A 20947-nucleotide genomic window follows, 5' to 3' on the forward strand; every position below is an offset into this window, starting at 1 on the left:
TCACGTCCTGGTTCTCCGAAACACCACACCCAGGCCGCGCCGCGGCTCAGCCGGAGGTTTCCATGCGTTTCCTTTATTATTTTCAAGTTGACAAACAATATCGATACGACTGGGTCGAGTAAGGCTATTTTCCTCTTTTTTTTCTTTTTTTTTTTTTTTTTTTTCTCTTCCCCCTCTTTCTCCCCCCCAGCACGGGCAGAGGGACGAGGCCCCGGCGCCGCTGGAGGCCGGGACGCAGAGGAGTCGGCTGTACCTGACAGGTGATGAGGTTTGTCCTGTCGCCACCAAAGGAACATTTATGTGCATAAAATACAGAGGTGCAGCATTGACACGGAGGATATTAAAGACACAGAGTTGCTACAGATGCCTTAAGAGACGCGTCCCCCATCCCCGACCGCCCCGCGGGGGCTCCGGCTCCGTCCCCTCCAGCCTCGCGCCGCGATTCCAAGGATTCCAGGGCAGCTCCAGAGCCACTGCTCCCCTGGGGGAGCTCCTGCCTCCTGTGTACGTTACCAGTTACCAGAGCTCCCCACGATGCTTCGGTTGAGTCTCGGCTTTTTTTTTTGGGGGGGGAGAGGGGGTGGGGTTTAATCTCCTTTCACTGCCGAGCCCAGAAAATTCCAGCCAGGAGAAGAGGATTGAAGAGCTCCTTGTGTCCTTGGAGAAAAAACAAAGAAAAGAAAAGAAAAGGAGCCGGGGGGGGGGGTGGTGGGGGTGAAAAGCAAAGAAAAAGAAACAAAAGCCCGAACCAAGGAATGGGCGCGTCCACACCCGGGTCCGCTGGAAGGGGCTGGTTTTTCCTTTGGTTTCTCACTGAAGGCAAAGGTGAGCGTGGGCTGCTCGGATCCGGCCCCGGCATTGCCACCGGAGGACCCCGGGGTCCCCCCTGTGGTCCCTGTGGCCGCCGGGGGTGATGCTGGCAGGGAGCCAGGGGGCTCCTCGGGAACATCAGGATAAAATCAAGGAAAAAGGTTTTGTTCCTTGGGTCTCTGCGTTTGTTGTTTTGGGTTTTCCTTGTTCCTCCCCCCGTGCCGGGGACTGGGATCTGCACAGGCCCCACCACGCTCCGGGTGCTCCAAACACCCCAAACAGAAACAAAACCAAAACTTATTCCACGATTCTTGAGAAAAAAATTCTTTTTTTTTTTTTACTTGGCTTTTAGTGCTACTTTTTAATTTGCTGGATTCCAGCCCCGGGATGGGGCTGGGGGCTGCTCATCTGGGTTTGGGGAGGGGCATCCTCGCTCCATCTGGGAGAGGGAGGGGAGAGGAGCAGGAGAGGGATGGGGAAGGGAGGAGACAGAGGATGGGAGAGGGGACAAAAAAGGTATGGGAGAAGGGTGGAAGCGGAAATGGGAGGAAGGATGAGAGGAGTGGGAAAGAGATGGGAGAAGGATGGGAGAGGAATAGGGAAGGGACATGAGAGGGATGGGACAGGGATGGGAGAGGGGACAGGAGCGGGACAGGGGACACATTTCCCCAAAGAACTAAGCTTCCAAGTGCCTGCAGCTGGGGAACAGCGACAAGAAAGACACCAGGCAGCCTCTCCTCCTCGCTCAGGGACTGTGGCTCCGTCGGGAACGCGGCCGAGCCCGGTACATTCAGTGTTTGTCAGAGGGTCTATGGCTCAGGGGGCCGGAGCCCCTCGCTCGGGCAATGGCAGTGCAAAAACACCCGGGGACTTGAAATGTACTTGTGCTGTTGGGTTTTTTTTTTTTGTCTGTTTGTTTGTTTTTTTAGGTTTTTTTTTTAGTTTTTTTTTTCTCTCTCTCAAAACACAACTTCCCTTTGTCCATTCATTCCCTAGAAACGAACTTTTTTTTCTAAAATTCCAACTGAAAAAATAAAGCCAAAGACACTCTCGTATCCCTCGCGCTGCTCTCTATCCCGTGGGATGCTAAAGGGAATCCAGACTCATGCTTTAACAAAAGTGCTTATTACTTGAAGCAAGTGCTTTGGACCAAGGGGGCGGAGAGAAACTTCCTTTTTCCAGAGGCTGGGACAGGGAAGGGGGTGGAGATCCGGTGCCTGCGTGTTCCAAACCAAGAGATTGATCAGATTGAGGTGGGAAAAGCCGAAAAATTCGCTGCGTGGCGGGGCAGAACTGAGCGGGAATGGTCCAACTTTGGCTTAAAGGTCCGAGGGAAGAAGATTTGGGAGCCCCCGAGGGGCTGGGAAGGGGGGAGCGGGCAGGGCAGCGGAAGTTTCCCTCCATCCCTCTTTACAATGCACCAGGGAAACCATCACAAATCTCGTTTAGCAAAATAATGCATTATTACCAAACACTTTGATTATTACTTAAATTGTCAAGCTGTGCTGTCAACGATACGATACAGCGTTAAAGGAGAACAAGACTGGGACCCCCAAGGCCACACGTCCCCTTCCCACCCCATTCCCTCCCCTCTGCTCCCAGACCACGGATGCGCCGCTGGAACCTCGTTTCCCTCCATTCTCATTATTATTATTATTATTATTATTATCATTATTACTATCTTTAAGAAGACACAGGGGGAGGGGAGAAAAAGCTCCTGGCTAAGAGGGGAGGACACAAAGCGTGGCGTGGCAAAGGATGGAGAAGCCCTTACGGAGATCACATTGATTGTCTCGGCGTCGTTGAGCGGAGGGGACACGCTGGAGCACAGAAACAAGGCCAAGAGAGGGATCAGCTTTCTCCTCTAAGCAAAGGAACTGAAAACCACAATAACACTCCAAAAAACAGGGAGGGGGGGTGGGGAGTGAAGGAAAAGCAGCATTTTCCATGTGCTCTACGGAACGGTGGGAAAAGCCACGTTCAAGTGAAATGGTGCCGGATCCCGTCTCCCGACAGCCATGAGGCCACACCGAGGGCCGCGGCACGAGGGGCACGGCCCCAGCTCTCACGGGGCAGGGATGGATTCCACGGAGATGGAGCACCACAGCCCTGCTCCAACCCATCTCTGACCCCGGGAATCGCTGCCCGTGCCGGGAGCGCCTCGGCCCCTCCATGTGCCTGGAAAAGCACTTTAGCCCTTGAAGGCAACGGCTCAGGACTTTGGCCCCACTTTCCTGCCCCGCGGGAAGGGGGAGGGAAGCAGCCAGGAGATAAAGTGATGCTTAAATTCCTCCCAGAAAGGGAAAGAGCTGCAAGAGGCGAGTGCGGATTCGCCAGCAATGTAAACAAGTCTCTGTTTCCAGTTCTCCTCCGTAGAATACTGAAAAGGATCTTCCAAAAGGACCTTTTGATTCAAGTTTCACGAGTTCATTCTGGTTCCAAACTGAGGTATCCGGTGCAGAAAGGTCAACGCTTCCTTTCAAGCTCAAGGGGAGTGAGGAGGGGACACGCTGGGGATACTGTCCTAAAAGGAGGGGATCCAAAGGGAAGATCCCCCTGGAGCAGGCAGAGCTCTGCCCCTCAGAAGTGCCTGGCCCTGGCTCCAAGATCTCACCAAGGGCAAATTTGTTGAGTGCTTTGCTGAGCGAAGTGCGGGATGGGGAGCAGGAGCACCGGGAGGGCCCCGGCCCCGCTCCCCACTCTGGGACAAACTCCTCCAGGAAACGCCAAGAAAATGTGCTTATCACCCAAAGGCCAAGACTGAAACTTCATATTTGGTTCTAAGAGTTTGGCTTTGGTAAAAAGAAAGAAACAGTGCGAGGGGATCCTGCCCGTGGGGACCGGGAGTGTCCCCCGGGAGCTCTCCCGGGAATGGTCGGCTCCGGCGCCTGCTCCACAACCTCCACCTGACACTCCTCCCTGACAGGAGCCACCTTCATTTAGAAATTATTAAAAAAAAAAAAGACAAAAAAAGACGTAATTTTGGTTACAGAAATGCCCTTTTCTCTCTGACACTCAGGGCTCGCTCAGTCCCATCACGGGCTCCGTGGGAGACAGGGATGCTCTTATCCCTGCTCCCATCCCGGGGGGATTACACTGGGACACCCCCCGGGCGGCCCCAGCCTCGTGCTCCTCATGGGGGCCTGGCTGCAGTGGGAGAGGAGCTCGGGGGGGACGGTGGTTCCTGAAATTCCAGCCCGTTCCCGGTCTCTGCATCCCCGTCTTTGGCTTTGAACAGACTCATGATATGGAGGAAAACATTGTTTTCTGATACTGTTACAGTAATTCCCAAGGAAAAACAACGACAAAAAAAAAAAATCAACGGAAAAAAAACCAACAGTGCAACATTCTCGAATGCTTCAAACCTGCAGCATAAACAGGATTTCTAAAATTAAAAAAAAGAAAAGGAAAAAAAGGAAAACCCAAACCAAAAAACAACGGTCCCACCCACATCCACACGTGCCACGAAACCTGCCAGGATGCTGCATCCGAAAAAGCAACACAGACTTACTCAGGGTTGTGAATAAGGACTCAGAAGTGCATTTGTTTCCTTAGTAAAGGCTAAAACATTGATTTTTTTTTTTTATGGTTTTTGTTGTTTTTTAAAGGTAAATGTTTGTTTCTCTATAAATAATTTTCATCTCTTTTTAAAAAAACAACCAACCAACACTGACTCTCGCATGGAAACAGCCACACAAACCAGGGAAGGGAAACTCAAAGCAGAATCGTTTTAGGATCTGACAATTTGCCAAGGAAAAAATCAAAACCAACAACCAACAGAATCCCTAAAGTGCCTGGTGTGGGGAGGAGGCTCCAGTGGCACATCTGTGGCCGGGCTCGGGCAGCAGCACCCGTTTTTCCCTAGAAATGAGCTGCCAAAAGGATATTTTAGTGTCCCAGGTACAGTAGATCTTGGTTCAAGTGTTTGGACTCGAAGGATGAGAGGAGGAAAGAGCAGTGACAGCGGCACTTGGCCAGGAGCTGACCCCACCCTGGCCAGCCATTCCCAAATTCCCACCCCCCCATCCCACCAAGAGTTCAGGCTTCCCCATCCCAGCCGGATGGCAGCCCCAGGGGCATCCCAGCAGGGTGGGAGGCTGGCACAGGGCACCGGGAAACACCGGGAACGGCTTCACCCCACCCCGCAGGCTGGGGGGGAACCAGCGGTGGATGGTGGCACCTGCCTTGTCCCAGCCCAAATCCTGCCTCTTCCGCCTCCTGCCCGGCCACCGAGGGGACAGAGAGGATTGGGAAGGGGCAGGGGACGGGAAGGGCACTGCCAGGAACAGCTTTGGCACTGCACCGGCACCCGGCGAGAGGGGGAAAGCGCCGAACTCTTGGCCCACCGGGGCCGTGCTTGGCCTGCCCAGTCTTGTTCTTCTTTAAAGTGCCCTATATTTATAGAATTTCTAAATAAATATAATAAGATATTAGGTCACCCATAGTTTAAGCTACTCCGAGTAACAGCCGTCCAGGCCGATGGCGTTGTGCCGGTCCTTGGTGTAGGGGCAGGAGCTGCCGTTGGGGAGGGCCCCGCACGCCGCCGTCTTGGCCGCGATGCCGCAGTTCTTGAGGAGGTTGAAGCTGAAAGAGCTGATGGCGTCCTTAGGTGGGAAAGGCTTCATGGTGGAGAGGATAAGTGCCAGGCAGTCGGCAACGTCCTTGTTGGGAGCGCATGCCAAGGCTGGGGTATGACCTGGAATGAAGAAGGGGTGAGGAAGGGCCCGGGAACGCTGCAGTCGGGGTCCAGGACACTGAATCATGGAATGGTTTGGGGTGGAAGGGACCTCAAACATCACCCAGTTCCAAATCCCCTCCCACAGGCAGGGACACCTTGCACTAGACCAGGTTGCTCCAAGTCCCATCCAACCTGGCCTGGGACACTTCCAGGGATGGAGCAACCACGACTTGATCTCTTTGCCTTTACCAATATCTCAATTATTCAACATCTCAACAGACCCCTCTGGGCACTGTCAAACCCTGTGATTGCAGGAACCACTCTGAAGTGTGGCAGGACCAGCAGGAGATGCTCGGGAGCACCTGGCAGACACTGGGATATTTACCACAGCTTGGAGGGATTCCCGCTGTGCCGGGAGAAAAAGCTTCTGGCCACAACCAGCAGCTTCTGCCAAGGTGGAAGTGAGTCACAGCTGGGCTGGGGCCTGGCAGGAGCCAGGGAGCACCAGATGGTGCACAGGGAGGAAAAAACCACATTCCAAACACCTGTGAGACCTGGAAGTGCTTTCACAGGGAATGGCGGGTGCTCCTGTCCTCCCCAGGCCGCGTCTGCCACGCCACGAGCTGCTGAGCCACAGGAAGGGCATGTGGAAATCCTGATCCTGGCTGAGCAGTTCCTGGGCATTCCCCACCTCCCAGGCATGCTGAGCTCCCCTGGGGCCCCTGAGGACACGCACCTTCTTCATCCACAGCCAGCACGGTGGCCCCGCGGCTGAGCAGGGCCTGCACGACGGAGGCCAGTCCGTTCCGCGCCGCAATGTGGAGCGGCCTGGCAAGAGGGAAAAGTGGGATGAACCTGCTGGCAGAGACACCTGCCCGGAGCACCTTGGGCCAAAACACAGCCCTGGGAGTGGCTTCAAGGGCAGGCACTTTGCTCTGAGCTCACCTGCTCCCAGAGCAGGAGCTGAGCTCCCTCCACCTTTCCCAAGGTGTTCCCCCCGCTCCCAGCAAAGCCCCAGCCGTCCCACGGGCACCAGCTGTGCAAATACTCACATCTGCAGAGCACTGTTACTTGCATTGATAAGGCCAAGGTCTTGGGTTTCCCCCAGGATCAACAAGGCACACTTTTCATGGCCCTGGGAAGGAGATCGGAGGGGTTAGTGCAGGATTCCCTGGGATACGGAAATGTTTCCTAAACCCAACCCTCCACCTTGGGCAGGGCTGGAGGGCACAAGCTGCTGCCCCCTCCACCTCCTCCTCAGTGTGGACATGCTGACCACGAGCCTCCTGCTCCCACTGTGGAATCATGGAATGGGTTGGCTTGGAAGGCACCTTAAAGATCAACTCGTTCCACACCGCTGCCATGGGCAGGGACACCTTCCACTGGCCCAGGTTGCTCAGAGCCCCATCCAAGCTGGCCTGGAACACTGCCAGGGATGGAAACTCAGAGAGGGGCTCCCCAAGGAAAACACAGATGGGCCTGTGCTACCTGAGCTGCTCAAAACTGACCCAGGTGTGTCAGGGCAGGCCCAGGACCGTCAGCTCTGCTCTGTGGGGCACGAGTAGGGGGACAACCCTTCTCATGATGGTGACACGGTGACAGTAATCCCAGCCACCTCCCTACCTTGCTGCAGGCCAGGTGAAGAGCTGTGTTCTTGTTGACATCCAGCACAGTTATATTTGCTTTTGCTTGGTACAGCAGGAACTCTGAAAGAGAGGAGGGGTGCCGGTGAGAGGAAGCCACGCAGAGCCCAGCAATGCCCCAGCGTGCCTGTGAGGAGAGGGACAGCCCTGCTCCCACGGGATCTGCTCACCCCCCATCCTGGGGGACCCAGCACGCACCCACTGCTGCCGTGTGCCCGTTCTCAGAAGCCACCATGAGGGGAGTCCTGCCCAGCTTGTCCGCCGTGTCCACCTCGGCCTGGTGCCGCAGCAGCAGCTGTAAACCATGGATGTTGTCTGCAAAGGCAGCAGCGTGAAGGGGTGTCCTGGGAAGACACAAGGAGCAGGTCAAGAGGAGGGCACAGCACCCACCCTGGCGTGTCTGGGGATGGCAGAGCCCCTTGGAGCTGGGGAAATCCTGTGGAAGTCACCGTGGGGGGCACAGTGGCACCAGGAAGCGGGTGATGGGGGGTGGGGATGAGTGTGGGCTCACCTTCCTTTGGCATCTCTGCTATTAACAATCTTGGCACCTAATGCTTCCACCAGCATTTCAGCAGTGCCATCCTGGTTGTTAATTCTGAGGGGGGACGAGAAGGGAAGTTAGAACAGGACTGAGCAGCACATTCCTGGGGCTCTGACACAAACAGCAGATGCTCTGGAATTGTTTGGGGTAAAACACCCCAAAACACAGAAACATGTCAGACAACAGCCCTGCCCATCCCTTTGCTGCTCCAGGTCCCAAGGACACTCCAGGCCCACCCCATTCTCCCCCTTCCTCTCCCCTCCCCAGCTGCTGCTGCCCAGGACAGAGCCCTTGGCAAGAGGGACAGGGTTTGGAGCTCCTCCACTTGCAGTACAAATCCTCAGTCCCCCATCACAGGGCAGGGAAGGACCTGGGGCAGGTCCCAGGTGTCACTTACACTGCACAGTGCAATGGAGTAAAGGGGTTTCCTTCTAGGTACGCAAACGGGTTGTGTTCAAGTAACAATTCAAGACAATCTTCGTGCCCTGAGGACAGAGGGACAGAAATGTGTCAGCACTGAGCCTGTGGGTCCTTCCTGGACCCTCCTCCTTGTTCTCCAGCCCTTTCCCCAGCTTCATTCCCAGCTCTGGACACACTCCAGCCCCCCAATGTCTCTCTTGCTGTGAGGGGCCCAGAACTGGGAGTGTTTGGGCACCTTGTCTGAGCCTCTGGCTCTTTGGGCAGCATTTTGCTCTGCTGAGGCCCCTCCCCTCTGGGGGCAGGCAGGGCCCAGCCCCTCCTCACCACTGTAAGAAGCCCAGTGCATCGGTGAGTAGCCGCTGTAGTCCACCACAGAGTCCAGGGGGTCAGTGGAGAGGGCTGCCTGCAGCAGGGTCCGCAGGATTTCCAGGTGCCCGCACGCTGAGGCAAAGTGGATCGGGGTCCGGCCCTTGAAATCCCGACACAGGACGAAGGCATCGTGGTCCAGCAGAGCAGCCAGGCAATCCTCACAGCCTGTCACAGCCTGTGGCCAGGAGAGAGGACCAGAGGGTCAGACCCCACCTTTGGAATCATTTAACAACGCAGGACACCTTTCCTCCACAGTTTCCTTCTCAAATGCTGTGTGTCCGAAGGAACACGGGCACTTTCCCTGAGGACTCTTGCGAACAGAGAAACCACTGGCCTGGCCTCCGAGCAGCCTCCACACAGGAGGCCTGGCAGCAGCTCCAGAGCCCCCAGGGACACACTCACCCCTCGGTGCAGGGCAGTCCTTCCCCTCTTGTCGGCTGCGTCAGCCGTGGATCCCTTCTCCAGCAGCAGATGGACACAGTCAACGTGGCCGTTCATGATCGCCAGCATCAGTGGGGTTCTGGAGGGGGGAAAGGTAGCAGGGAGGAGGCTGAGCTTGGAAATCAGCCAGGTCTGAGTATTCCCTCTCTCCCTTGCCTCAGCCACCTGCAGGACCTGACCCTGTGCCACACAGATCCCAAAGAAACACCCGGACAGACTCACTGGCCGTGCACGTCCATGACGTCGGTGATGTCCGCCCGCTCCCCGCTGTCTATCAGGAGGTGCAGGGAATCCGTGTTCCCGTTGGCAGCTGGAGACAGGGACGAGGAAAGGAGTCACACACACGCACAGGTGGGCCCCCAGGACCAAAGGAAGGGGCTGGTGCCCCGTCCCTCATCCCAAACAGCAGCCAGGTGAAGGGGCATCCTCGGCCGCGATGGCACCGAGGGGCCCTGGTCACGCTCCCCGCCCCACCTGCCCTCCCTGCATCACCTGCAGCGTGGAGAGGGGTCCACTTCCTCTTCCTCTCCTTGACCAGCGCGGACGCGCCGTGGCTGGTGAGCACCTCCACGCAGTCCGTGGACCCCCGCTCCGTGGCGAGGTACAGCGCTGTCCGGCCCTTGTGGTCCCGCACGTCCAGGTTCACCAGGGTCTCAGCAAGTGTCTTTAGGGCTTCACAGTGACCATTATAGGCCTGGGACAAGGCACACCGTGTTGGAGCAGTGTCTGCAGAGGCTGTGCCCAGGAGTGCCCCCCAGGCACCCAGAAGTGTCCCCCAGGGGTAATTCCTGCCTCCGAGCCCCTCAGGGCAGAGCTGCTCCTGCCCGGCCACTGGACCTCCTTGGCATTTGGGTCCCACTCAAAACCCTCGCCCACTCCCACCCCTGCCCACACTCCAAACAGCAGCACCCAGAAAGTCCTGGAAAGATCAAAGTCTTTAACAGACAAATTAAAGGCCTTTGACCTGTGGAGAAGCTGCTCCCCCACCACTGGCACCTTCCCTCCTCTGGCCACCCCGGGCACCTCTCCAGGACACAGGAGGAGCCTCCCCAGCCGTACTTACAGCTAAGTGCAAAGGGCTGACTGGAATGGTGCTTTCCACATCCTCCAGGCAGTTAAAAGACATTTCCAGGAGCTGCAAGACCAACAACACAAACTCATAACTGATCCATAACTGCTCCTGGGTTCCAGGGGGCTTTGACATGCACCCTGTCCACCAGTAGCTGCAGAGGGGTCAGAAATCCTGCTCATCTGCTTGAATTTCAGGATGGGACATTCCCTAACTGGCTTTGAGTGCTCCATAGGCAGCAGCAAGTCCCTGCTAGTCCAAGATTTCCTGATTTCCTCTGCCCACACAGCTCCAAGAAATCCACACATCTGCCTCTGCCAGGTAACACAGCTCCCTCCTCTCCTCCTTTCTCCCTCCAGCCCAGATCTTCCCTCCATGGCATTCCCACAGCTCCCCAAGTCCCCATGACCAACTCCGCCTCTTGGACAACCCACAACACACACTCCTTGAGCCACACCTGGTCACCAGGGGTGTGACACGTTCTTTGACACGTCTGCCCCTGTTGCTGGGAGCACAGAGGGTCCCCCAGCCACTCACCAGCTCGAGGTTCTGCCTGTTGCCGTACGCAGCCGCATAGTGGACAGCGGTGTATCCCTGCTTGTCCCGCAGGGAGGGGTCGGCACCGTTATCCAGCAGGAACTCCAAACAACTGCAACGAGCAGAAGAGGGGAGATGAAGGACAAGGAGTGACTGGAGAGGCAGAGTTCTGTGGGGAGCACCCTGATTTATCTCAGAGCAGGTGCTGTAGGAATCCTGCCTGGACACGGAGTGCATGCAAAGCCCGCTGCAAGCGAGGACTGGGTTTGCCTTGGGAATCACATCAGCAGATGTTTCCTCTCTCCAAGGTATTGCTGCTCCAGAGAGAGGGACTCCCAGCAAAATGGGAATGGGCAAACACCGAATCACCATGTCCCAGAGCAAAATACGACACGGTAAGAGATGGAAGGCAGTCAGGTAATATATTCCATGTATTCATCTTCTTATACTCTCTGCTGAGCACCCACCTCTGGCTGTTGTGGAAAACAGAACATGGGGCCAGACTGAGCTCTGCTCTGACCCAACACTGTTCTTATGCCTTCTCTTTAAATAAAAGAACTAGGGGAGCAAATTCAGGAGGAGAAAGAAGTAGTGCTTCGTCATGCAATACATCATGAGCTGCACAACTACTTCCTGCAAGAAGGCGTGGCTGTTAAAAGTTTAGAAATACTTCAGAAGTTACACAATTATGGACTCACAAGAATGCCTCCTTCAGCCTGGACTCCTTCAGTGGCTCCTCATCAGTGTCATGGCTGTTTCCTGAATGAGTCTCTGCTCTGGAAGGCCACAGACCCCCATCAGATGGTTGGTTACCCCCCTGTCCTCCCCCTTTTCGTGACCCACCGAGCACCAGTGGCAGGAGGCAGCCAGGGGACAGCAGAGTGTCACCACCCAGCACCAGTGCACCCAGTGCCACCCCCCAGCCCCCAAACAGTCACCTCCTGTACGTGTCCGAGGCAGCAGCGTAGTGTAAGGCGGTGCAGCCTTTACAGTCGGCCTCGTTAATACTGGCTCCCGCCGTCACCAGTGTCACCGTACACTGGTAGCTGCCATTGGCAGCTGCGTAGTGCAGTGGAGTCCTGGGAAAGGGGGAAGGGACAGGGGAGATCAGCACAGGTGGAGAAACTCACCCAGCAGCAAGGCAGGCTCAAGGGTTTGGAGCTGCAGCTCCTTCTGAGGAACCAGAGCTGAGCCCCTGGGGTTAGAGGGGTGATCCAGACACAGCAGAGGTCTGAGGACATCAGGAGGAATCTCTCCATGGGAGGGGTTGTTAAACATTGGAAGGGGCTGCCCAGAGAGGTGGTGGAGTCCCCACCCCTGGAGGTGTCCAAGGAACAACATCTGGATGTGGCACTCAGTGCTCTGGGCTGGGGGACAAGGTGGGCATCAGGCACAGGTTGGACTCGATGGTCTGGTAGGGCTTTTCCAACCTCAAGGATTCTGGGATTCTGTGAATGTCCCATCCCAAACCCAGGCTCACCGTGCTCCAGCTGTTTCAGAACTCACAGGACACTCACCTCCCGAATTTATCTCTCCTCCTCAAGTCAGCACCGCTGCTCAACAGCAAATTAAGACATTCAACGTTCCTGCAGGAGGGAGGGAGAGGAGTTAGGCACAGATCAGAAGGGAAAACAGCAGGAATGCAAACTCCTCCCAGTGCAGACAAGACAGCCTGGACATGTCACAGCTCAGTCAGGTTTGTCATCTCTGGGCAGCTCAGGAGCCGCAGCCATGGCTGATGCTGCACACACAAAACTCTTCCCTGCTCCAGTAAATAACTCTCTGTGCTTCCTGCCCGCCATGGAGCTCCCAGCCAACCAGGTAATTAGAGAGAGACATCAGCCACAGCATCACTGCAGCTGACAGAGTGGATTTATGCTTCAAAAAAGCTCCAGGTTTCCATTTCCATTCCTGCTCTGAACACGTCTCTGCCCTCCCTCAGAGCCGGGAGCAGCACCCAGGGGTCCAACTCCCCTCATGCCCCAAGCCCCAGCCCCGCTCACCCCCCAGAAGCAGCAGCGTGGAGACAAGTCCTCCCGAGGTTGTCAGGCGTGTTGATGTCGAAGCCTGCGGACAGCACGTGCTCGTTGCTCAGCGAGGACACGATGCTGTACAACTGACCTGGGGGGCAGGAGGGGCAGGGGGTCAGCGGGGAGCTCGGGGGTCCCCCCACTGCCCCGGCACAGGAGGGCTTTGGGCCACTCACCTGAGGAAAGTAGCTTACGACAACAGTCTGAAAATCCGAAGAGAACAGCTAAGTGCAGAGGGAACATGTCGTGGATCCCACGCCTGCAAGGAGAGGAGGAGGGAGTCAGGGTGGGTCATGGATTCTGTGTGCCCAAAGAAGGGAGTGGAGCTGGGAAAGGGGCTGGAGAACAAGGAGAAGGGGCTGGAGAACTGAGGGAGCTGGGGGGGCTCAGCCTGGAGGAATCGGCCTCAAGTTGTGCCAGGGGTGGTTTAGGTTGGATAAGAGGGAAAATTCCTTCACTGAAAAGGTGAAGGCACTGGCACAGGCTGCCCAGGGTAGTGGGGGAGTCACCATCCCCAGAGGCACTCAGAAGGGATATGGATGAGGCACTTCTGGACATGGTTTGATGGCTGGACTCAATGACCTTAGAGGTCTTTTCCAGCCCTAATGATTCCATGATTCTGTGATTCCATGGCTGCATCCTCCGGCCTGGAGCAGGGGGAGGAAAGAAGAGACCTGCCTTACCTTGCAGTGTCAGCACCATTCGTCATCAAAGTACTAATTAGCAGCTCGTGGCCGTATCTAGCAGCAACGTGGAGGGGGGTATTGCCGTATTTGTCAGCACAGTCAATCTCACTGCCTGCAAGGGAAAAGCAAAGGGCTCTGCCAGCGTTCCAGCCTCGAGCAGCACGGGCTGTTCCGACACTGCATTCCCATCTCAGGGACACGGCTGACACCTCGAGTCCACACAGCACCCTGCAGGAGAACTGGACTCGAGTCCACACAGCACCCTGCAGGAGAACTGGAAGCTGCTCTCAGAGCTGAGAGCCCACGTGCATCCTGCCAGCCCTGGGCAGCAGATCCCCCCTTCCCCCCGAGGGGACGCTTTCCATCCCGGATGGCTCTGCTGAGCCCTGGGGTGTCTGCCAAGCCTGAGCCCTCTTAGAGCAATATTGCCTTTCAGGCTGTGGCAGTGGGAATGTTGTTTGGCTGGACCAGCTCTGACCTGGCTGGAATTTCAGTCCCCTGGCCTGCATTTTGCTGCCTTTGGACATGACAATCCCTGCTACCCCCAAGAAACACAAGGCCACCAGCAACAGCCCCTGGAGAAAACGAGGCTCAGGGGGGACCTTCTCGTTCTCTACAACTCGCTGACAGGAGGGTGGAACCAGGTAACAGGAGACAGGACAGGAGGCAACAGCCTCAAGCTGTGCCAGGGGAGGTTTAGATTGAATGTCAGAAGTGGATATTATCCAAGGGCACAGAAGGAGTTTGAGTGATGACTGGAGAGGTCTTAAACCCCCTGAGCAAACTTGACAGGAGGTCCTGGAGGCACAAGAAAAGGCTGGGATAACCCAGGGCTGGAGGAGCAAGCACTCACCGTTCTGGATGAGGATCTGCGACCGCGTGAACCGTCCGTGGATCGCAGCCATGTGCAATGGGCTCTTCCCTTCCTTGCTCTGCGAGAACAGAACCAGCATCACACCAGGGCCATCCCACCCCCTCCCCAGGCTCCTGCCTCGAGCACTGGGCTCCTGCTCCCCACTCTCACAGATTCCAGACCTGAAAGTTGACGTCGGCCCCATTGTTGACGAGGATCTCCAGGCACAGGGCCCCGTTGGTGGAGACGGCAGCGAAGTGCAGGGGGGTGAAGCCCTTCTCGTTGGGCTGATTGACGTTGGCACCGACGTTGACCAGCTCGTTGGCCACGGCATCTTGGCCCATGTAACAGGCGATGTGAAGTGCAGTGTTACCGAAGGAATTTGGTTCATCGATCTGCGGGAGCAACCGAGACCAGAGGATTTGGGGATTCGGGAAGGGAGAAGGCGGCTGGGAACCACCTCGAGCTCCTGCCACCATCCAGCACCCTCTCCTGCTCCTGTCTCCAGCCTGGCCTGCACCTGAGCACCACCCTGAGCAGCTGTGGGGGTCTTACCTCGACCCCCAGCCTCAGGAGGTGACGCACGACCTCGATCTGGCCGCTGGCCGCCGCCGTGTGCAGGAGGGTGTAGCCCTTCTTGTCCTTACACATCACGTCAGCTCCCCGGGCCACGAGCAGCTTCAGAACTTCCAAATGCCCTGTCCAGGAGACAGTGGTAAAAGCCAGGGATCCCAGAGAACACAGGCTCTCTGGGGAGCCCCACCATCCTGAAAGGTGAATCCACAGGCAGCAATGGGGGATGAAACCAGAGCGATGCTCGTGGGGGAATTTTCCAGCTTCCACCCCTCCGATCCTCTCCCTGATCCTGCCGGTGGGGAGAGGGCGAGCGGCCCTGAGGGGTTTGGGGGCTGCCTCAGGGTGAAACCGCGACACCCACCTAGAAAAGCTGCCCAGTGGATGGGCTGCCGGTCCTTCTTGTCGCAAGTGCTCGGGCTGGCCCCTTTGTTCAGCAGCAGGTTCACCATCTGCACGGGGAGGAGCGGTGAGAGGGGCCGGGCCCTTCCTGCCCGGCGCAGGGAGGGGGGCGCGGGCCGGGACCCCCCGCCTACCTCGAGGTGGCCGCTGTGCACGGCGTGGTGCAGCGCCGTGCGGCCCGTGCGGTCGGCCACGTTGACGGTGCTGAGCAGGGGCACCAGGGCCTCCACGCACTTGGTGGCCCGGTTGGCCGCGGCCACGTGCAGCGGCGTCTGCCAGTGCTTGTCGCGGGCATTGACGTCCGCAGAGTGCTTCAGGAGGAGGTGAAGTGCCTTCTGCAGGGGCAGAGGAGAGAGGGGGGCTCTAACCCGGAGCCCTGCTTGGCCCCCAGGTCCTCCTCGTCCTTCCAGAGCCACACCAGCCCCAGAGCCAGGGCCAGCTGAGCCGTGACTGCTCCACGTGCCCCAGTGTGGTGGCTTCTCCCCATACTTCAGAGGAAAGGATCTGTTTGCTCCCATGTCCCCAGGGACATCCCGAAGCCACATATGGTTGTTTCAGCATGTTATCACATAGAGGTAAAGGCAGAGCTAAATCCCATCTCAAGGATTCTGGGATTCTGAGAATCCTCCAGCCCTCACCTGGGCTGCTCCAGCTGCTCACAAGTGGAGTTCCAGGTGTGACCTGAACAAGCCAGGCTCATGCCCCTGAGCCCAGCTGTGAAATGTGGCTCACAGGGACACCACAGAAAACCCCTGAGCCACGTGATTAACGGGGGTGAATGTTCACCTGTGACTCACCAGGGGCGAAACGCCCCAGGGATGACAGACGTGACCCACTGACCTACATGTCACACTTATTTCCCCGTGTTGCTGAGCAGGCTCTTGGCTGCAGCCCCTCATTTTCGGTTTCGCCTCCCCACGGCATGGGGGCAGCTCCTGCAGCGATCCCAGCCCCACGGATCGCTGCCCTGCTCTTTGCTCCCAGCACTGGAACGGCACATGGACCAACCCAGCAACCCTGGAGAGCACGCTCCAGGCAGGGAAAGCATTTTGGGAAGGCTCCTCTCGGGAGCCGGGCATGCCAGCGCTGGCAGAGCCCTGTGCCAAGCACCTGGGGAGGAACAGAACAAGGGAGGAGACGCTCCAGCACTTCCCAGGCAGAGGAGCAATGAGTGTGCCCAGATTCCCAAATTCCCAGACAAGCAGCATGAGCTCCACGTTTTAGGAACCCACAGGGACTGCCCACACACATTCCCAACAAACACCTTCTGGAGGTTTACACTCCTGTTCCATCCCGTGTCTCCTGCAGACCAGAATCCCAGGGTGGGTAACTTGCCCCGCCCATCACTCAGGGCTTTGGATCTCCTGGCTCCAACCAACAGTTCCTCGCTCTCCAACAACTCAAACAAGGGCAAAGTTAAGTGGGATGAAGTTAAACCCACAAAAGATAAACACCAGGAAAACTTTCTAATAGGATCTGTTGGAATCAGCTCCTGAGAGACACGGTGAGAGCCCCGACATCCCTCAAAGGAATGTAAGGCTGGAACAGACAAAGCCCTGGGGAAGGGCTGAAGGCAGGGAGGAGGACGTGGGGAAAACCCACGGGTTGACTCCTGCAGGATGGAGGGAAGGGAACCAAGGAGGTTTTTGTTCCAGCTCCCACTTGCAGCCTCTGAACTTTGCATTCAGCCCCCTTCTGCTCTGATGAGACCCCCTGTCTCAGCCCAAACCAGGCAGGGTGGGAAGGAGGAGGAGAAGCACAGCCACTCCTCCTACAGGGAGCAGACAGAGCCAGAGGCCCCTTCCCAGGGCACCCACCTCGTGCCGAGAGGCCGCGGCGCGGTGTAACGGGGTGAGCCAAACCGTGTCCTTCGCGTTCACATTAGCACCTGGGGGACACAAAAGAGGGGTCAGAGAGGGCCCACCGCCCCTGCAGCCCCTCCTCTGCCTCTCTCTGCTGCCCAGAACTCCACACACAGGCAGGCAGAAGTCCACACGGGGCAGGTAAGGGCATCCTGAGCTGCGCAGATGGAGCTGAACATCCCAGATCCTGTTTAACGAACATCCCAGATCCTGTTTAACGAGCCCTTGGCAGAGAATCTGCCTGAGTCTCTCCCTGCTGGGGTCACACAGGATCACGGCAGCCTCGGGGTGCCCTCGCTCCAAAGTGTCCCAGGGCTCCACATGGTGAGGAGCAGAAGGAGACTCAACACACAGGACCCAAACACTGAGTGTGTCCAGAAGGAAGCGAAGAGCAGCTTCATGGCAAGCGACACAACCCAAAACTGAGAAAAATCCCCCGGATTTTGGCTTATTCTCTCTGGGGGCAAGTGGAACTGCTGCTCTGAGCACCCTGCTGTCCAAGCTGCACATCCCCCTCCTCCAGCACCACCTCCAATGCCACACCCCCCTCTCCTGGCTCCATTTCCACCTCGGCTATTTCAGTTCCAAGACACTTCTCGCCTGAACAAACCTCTTAGGATTATGGCAACATTCCCTAATCTTCCCCTGGCTGCAACCCTGCTGGATTAAGTGCGAGCACACGGTTGGAGGGTGACCAAACCCCGTCTTGCTGCACCCCTGAGGCCAGAGGGGGTCAGGGGTGTCTCTGAGGCAGTGCCTGTGCCAGATCCAAGCCTGCTCCCAGCCCCAGCCCTCACCTGACAGGATTAGGAGCTCGAGGATTGCAACATCTCCTATGTAGGCAGCAGCATGGAGCGGCGTTCGGCGTTCTTGGTCCTTGGGGGAAGAAACAAGAACCATCCGTGAGCTTGGAGGGCGGGGCGAGCGCTGGGACATCCTCCTCCTTCTCCTCCTCCTTCTGCCCTGATGCCTCCCGTACACCAACACTGTGCTGGGAGAGGCTGGAGCGTGTCCAGAGCTGGGAACGGAGCTGGGGAAGGGGTTGGAGCACCAGGAGAAGGGGTTGGAGAGCTGAGGGAGCTGGGGGGCTCAGCCTGGAGAAAAGGAGGCTCAGGGGGGACCTTCTGGCTCTGCAAGTCCCTGACAGGAGGGGGGAGCTGGGGGGGGTCAGGGTTCTGCTCCCAGGGAACAAGGGACAGGAGGAGAGGGAACGGCCCCAAGCTGTGCCAGGGGAGGTCAGGTTGGACATCAGGAGGAATTTCCTCATGGAAAGGGTGCTCAGACATTGGCAGGGGCTGCCCAGGGAGGTGGTGGAGTCCCCACCCCTGGAGGTGTCCAAGGGAGGACCGGACATGGCACTCAGTGCTCTGGGAGAGGGGACAAGGTGGGCATTGGGCACAGGGTGGACTCAGTGGTCCTGGAGGGCTTTTCCAACCCCAATCCAAGGACTCTGGGATTCTGTGAAACAAGGAGTGCCAGGTGGGGGACGGGAAGGATTTGGGGAGAGCTGGGCGAGGGATTTTGGGAGCGCCAGGTGAGGGATGGAGCACGAGCTCTCACCAGTACATTGATGTTCTCCTTCTGATTCAGCAGCGACCGAACCTCCTCCACATCCCGGTTGAAGATGGCTTGGACCAGAGGAGGCTGCAAAGGAGAGGGGAAACGAGTTGTGGTGGTGGCACCACACAGGAGATGTGAGAGGGAGGAGAACCTGCAGTGTTTCCATGTGCCAGAGCGTGACCCAGTGCCAGGAGCGAGTCCCATTCCTCACCCCAGTGGCCCAGCCAGCACCAGGGACCAGTTTTCCAGCCAGCAAAGACACTTCTCTTGGTTGTTCATCGATAAACAGAGCAAGGAATCGTTGGAAAAGCCTCCCTGCTTCCCAAGGAGTCCAAGGAGCAGCGCTGACCACACAGAGCCAAGCTCCCCACACGCAGCACCCAAGCACAGAAACACATCCAACTCCTACCACCCAAAATTTGGGTACATCCAGAAACCCTTCTGGGTTGGAGGGTTCTGGGTGCTGTGACCCCTGGCAGCCCCCCAGCTCTGCCCACCCCCCAAAGCGTGGATTTAACATGCAAACCATCGAGCCCCACTTTTCTTGGCCTCTCCAGCAGACACCGAGCTCCATCTGGAAGTGACCCCTTCCCATCCCTGCCTCATCCCAAAATAAGGGCACTCAAACCAGGGGAACACATCCTGGGCCAGGGCAGCGCCTGCGTCATCCCCCTGGAATGCAGCAGCCTCGGCATCACTTGTTAGACAGTAAAAAAGGGGTTTTTTTACCAAAAAAAAAAAAAAATCAAGGAAAGGCTGGAAAAGCAGCGTCTCCGGCGGCGGCGCTGGGTCTGACACACCCACCCACCTCGGGAGAGAGGAATGTTTGGGTTATCCCGAAAAATAAAGTTCTGTTTAAATCAGAAACCCAGGCCTTGGGTCAGCCCCCTCCTCCTTCATGCCCTAATCCCCAGCCCACTCCCCAGGCTTCCAAAGAGTGGGAAGAGAGGGGCTCCGAGCCCAGGTCACTCCGGGGTCACAGCTCCGGTAACGGGGCACAACAGAGCGGCCCAGGGAGCAGCCACCAGCCAGGCAGGGTGACCCTGCACCCCAGATGTGTCCCCAAAACTGACGGGGATGCCCTGAACCCCAGAATCATCCCTAAAACACTACAGGGACACTCTGTACACCAGGGGTGCCCCCAAAACCCGATGGGAATGCCCTGCATGCTAGGGGTGCCCCCAAAACATGACAGAGACACTCTGCAGCTCAGAGGCATCCCCCAGGCCTTATGGGCACACCCTGCACATCCCCAAAACCATGCTGGGGACACCCTGCAACCAAGAGTCTCCCAAAAAGCTACTGGGGACTCCCCACAAGCCAGGGCCACCCCCAAACCTGATGGGCCCGTGCTGCACCCTAGGGGTGTCCCTAAAACTCAGCAGGGACCCCAGGATCGTCCCCAAAACCGTGATGGAGACCCTCTGCATTCCAAGGCTATCCCAAAACCCACCGGGGATTCCCTACACGCCAGGAGCCTCTCCAAAACCCGACGAGGACACGCCGCACCCCACAGGTGTCCCCAAAACCCCACGGCGACAACCCAGCGCCCCAAGGGGCGACCCAAAACCCGACGGGGACAACCCGCAACCCGGAGGTGCCCCCCAAAAGCTCTCTGGGGCCACTGCGCACCCACAGCGCGTCCCCAAACCCGGCGGGGGACATCCCGCACCCCGGGAGCATCCCAGACACCCCGGCGGGGCGGCAGCGAGGCCGCGGCTCCCTCCCGGGGGTCCCGGGGGTCCCATCCCCGGCTTTCCCCCATCCCCCAGCCGGGGGGGCTCCCTCGCGGCTCCGCGGGCCGAGGGGTCGATCCCGAGGGTCCCGTCCCGGGGGTCCCGGCCGCGCTGGGCCCGGCGGGCGGAGCGGGGCGGGCCGCGACCCCCGGCCGTGCCGGGGCCGGGGCCGGCCCGGGGGAGCCGGCGGAGCGGGACCCGCGGCCTTGGGGCGGCGGCCGGGCCGGGCCCGGTGGCGGAGCCGGCCTAGGCCGCGCATCCCCGGGCTGCGGCGGCGGCGCGGCCCGAGCGCGGCGGGGCGGACGAGGCGAGGCGGGAGGGCAGGGAGGGCTCACCTGGTCCGTGATGCTGAGAACCCCCATGTCGGGGCCGCCCTCAGCGCCCAGCTCCCGGCATCGGGTCCGGCCGCGGCGGCTCCGGCGCGGCGGCTGCGAGGCGGGGGGAGCGGCGGGGCCGGGCCGCGGGGACGGACCGCCCACCGCCGGGGGAACGGGGGCAGCGGGCGGGACGAGGGGCCCGGGGGGCCCGGGGCAACCGCTTCGTGCCGGGGGGCGGTGGGTGAGGGTCTCGGGGATCCCCCATGTGCCACCGCCGTTCCGCTCTGCCCGGGGGGACCCCGTCCCAGGTGGGGGTGCTGGGGGTCCCCGGGCAGCGGCTCCCCCGGTGCAAACCCAGCCCGCGGCCTCCGCACCGGGTGAGGGTCCCGGGGGTCCCCCATGTGCCGCCCCCGTCCCGCT

The 20947-nt window shown here is 58.4% G+C and overlaps 1 protein-coding gene across 1 annotated transcript; it reads right to left on the reverse strand.

Annotated features, from left to right (window-relative positions):
- Positions 1–57: 57 nt before the first annotated feature.
- ANKRD52 (ankyrin repeat domain 52) lies at positions 58–20650 on the reverse strand. The gene is made up of 28 exons (XM_050334503.1): positions 20546–20650; positions 18475–18558; positions 17712–17790; positions 16870–16940; positions 15187–15387; positions 15015–15102; positions 14633–14775; positions 14260–14472; positions 14078–14156; positions 13222–13336; positions 12715–12797; positions 12512–12629; positions 12026–12094; positions 11447–11587; positions 11207–11284; positions 10509–10620; positions 9966–10037; positions 9395–9596; positions 9125–9212; positions 8864–8981; positions 8417–8636; positions 8070–8157; positions 7643–7726; positions 7330–7475; positions 7112–7194; positions 6541–6623; positions 6225–6316; positions 58–5506 (listed from the first exon to the last, which is right to left on the reverse strand). The coding sequence occupies exons 1-28, from the start codon at positions 20570–20572 to the stop codon at positions 5262–5264; spliced, it is 3222 nt and encodes a 1073-aa protein (XP_050190460.1). The 5' UTR covers positions 20573–20650; the 3' UTR covers positions 58–5261.
- Between the last annotated feature and the right edge of the window lie 297 nt (positions 20651–20947).

The sequence above is a fragment of the Myiozetetes cayanensis genome, unplaced genomic scaffold (genome assembly GCF_022539395.1).
Source record: "Myiozetetes cayanensis isolate MyiCay16 unplaced genomic scaffold, myiCay2020 scf55, whole genome shotgun sequence".
NCBI classification, from domain to species: Eukaryota; Metazoa; Chordata; class Aves; order Passeriformes; family Tyrannidae; genus Myiozetetes; species Myiozetetes cayanensis.

Excerpts from the sequence above, each read along its gene's own strand:
- ANKRD52 (XM_050334503.1), bottom strand. The coding sequence starts at position 20,572 with ATGGGGGTTCTCAGCATCACGGACCAG. Across the intron at positions 17,791-18,474 it reads AGGAGAACATCAATGTACTG|GACCAAGAACGCCGAACGCC; the intron begins GTGAGAGCTCGT and ends TCTTCCCCCAAG. Across the intron at positions 8,158-8,416 it reads GCACTGGGCTTCTTACAGTG|GGCACGAAGATTGTCTTGAA; the intron begins GTGAGGAGGGGC and ends CTCTGTCCTCAG.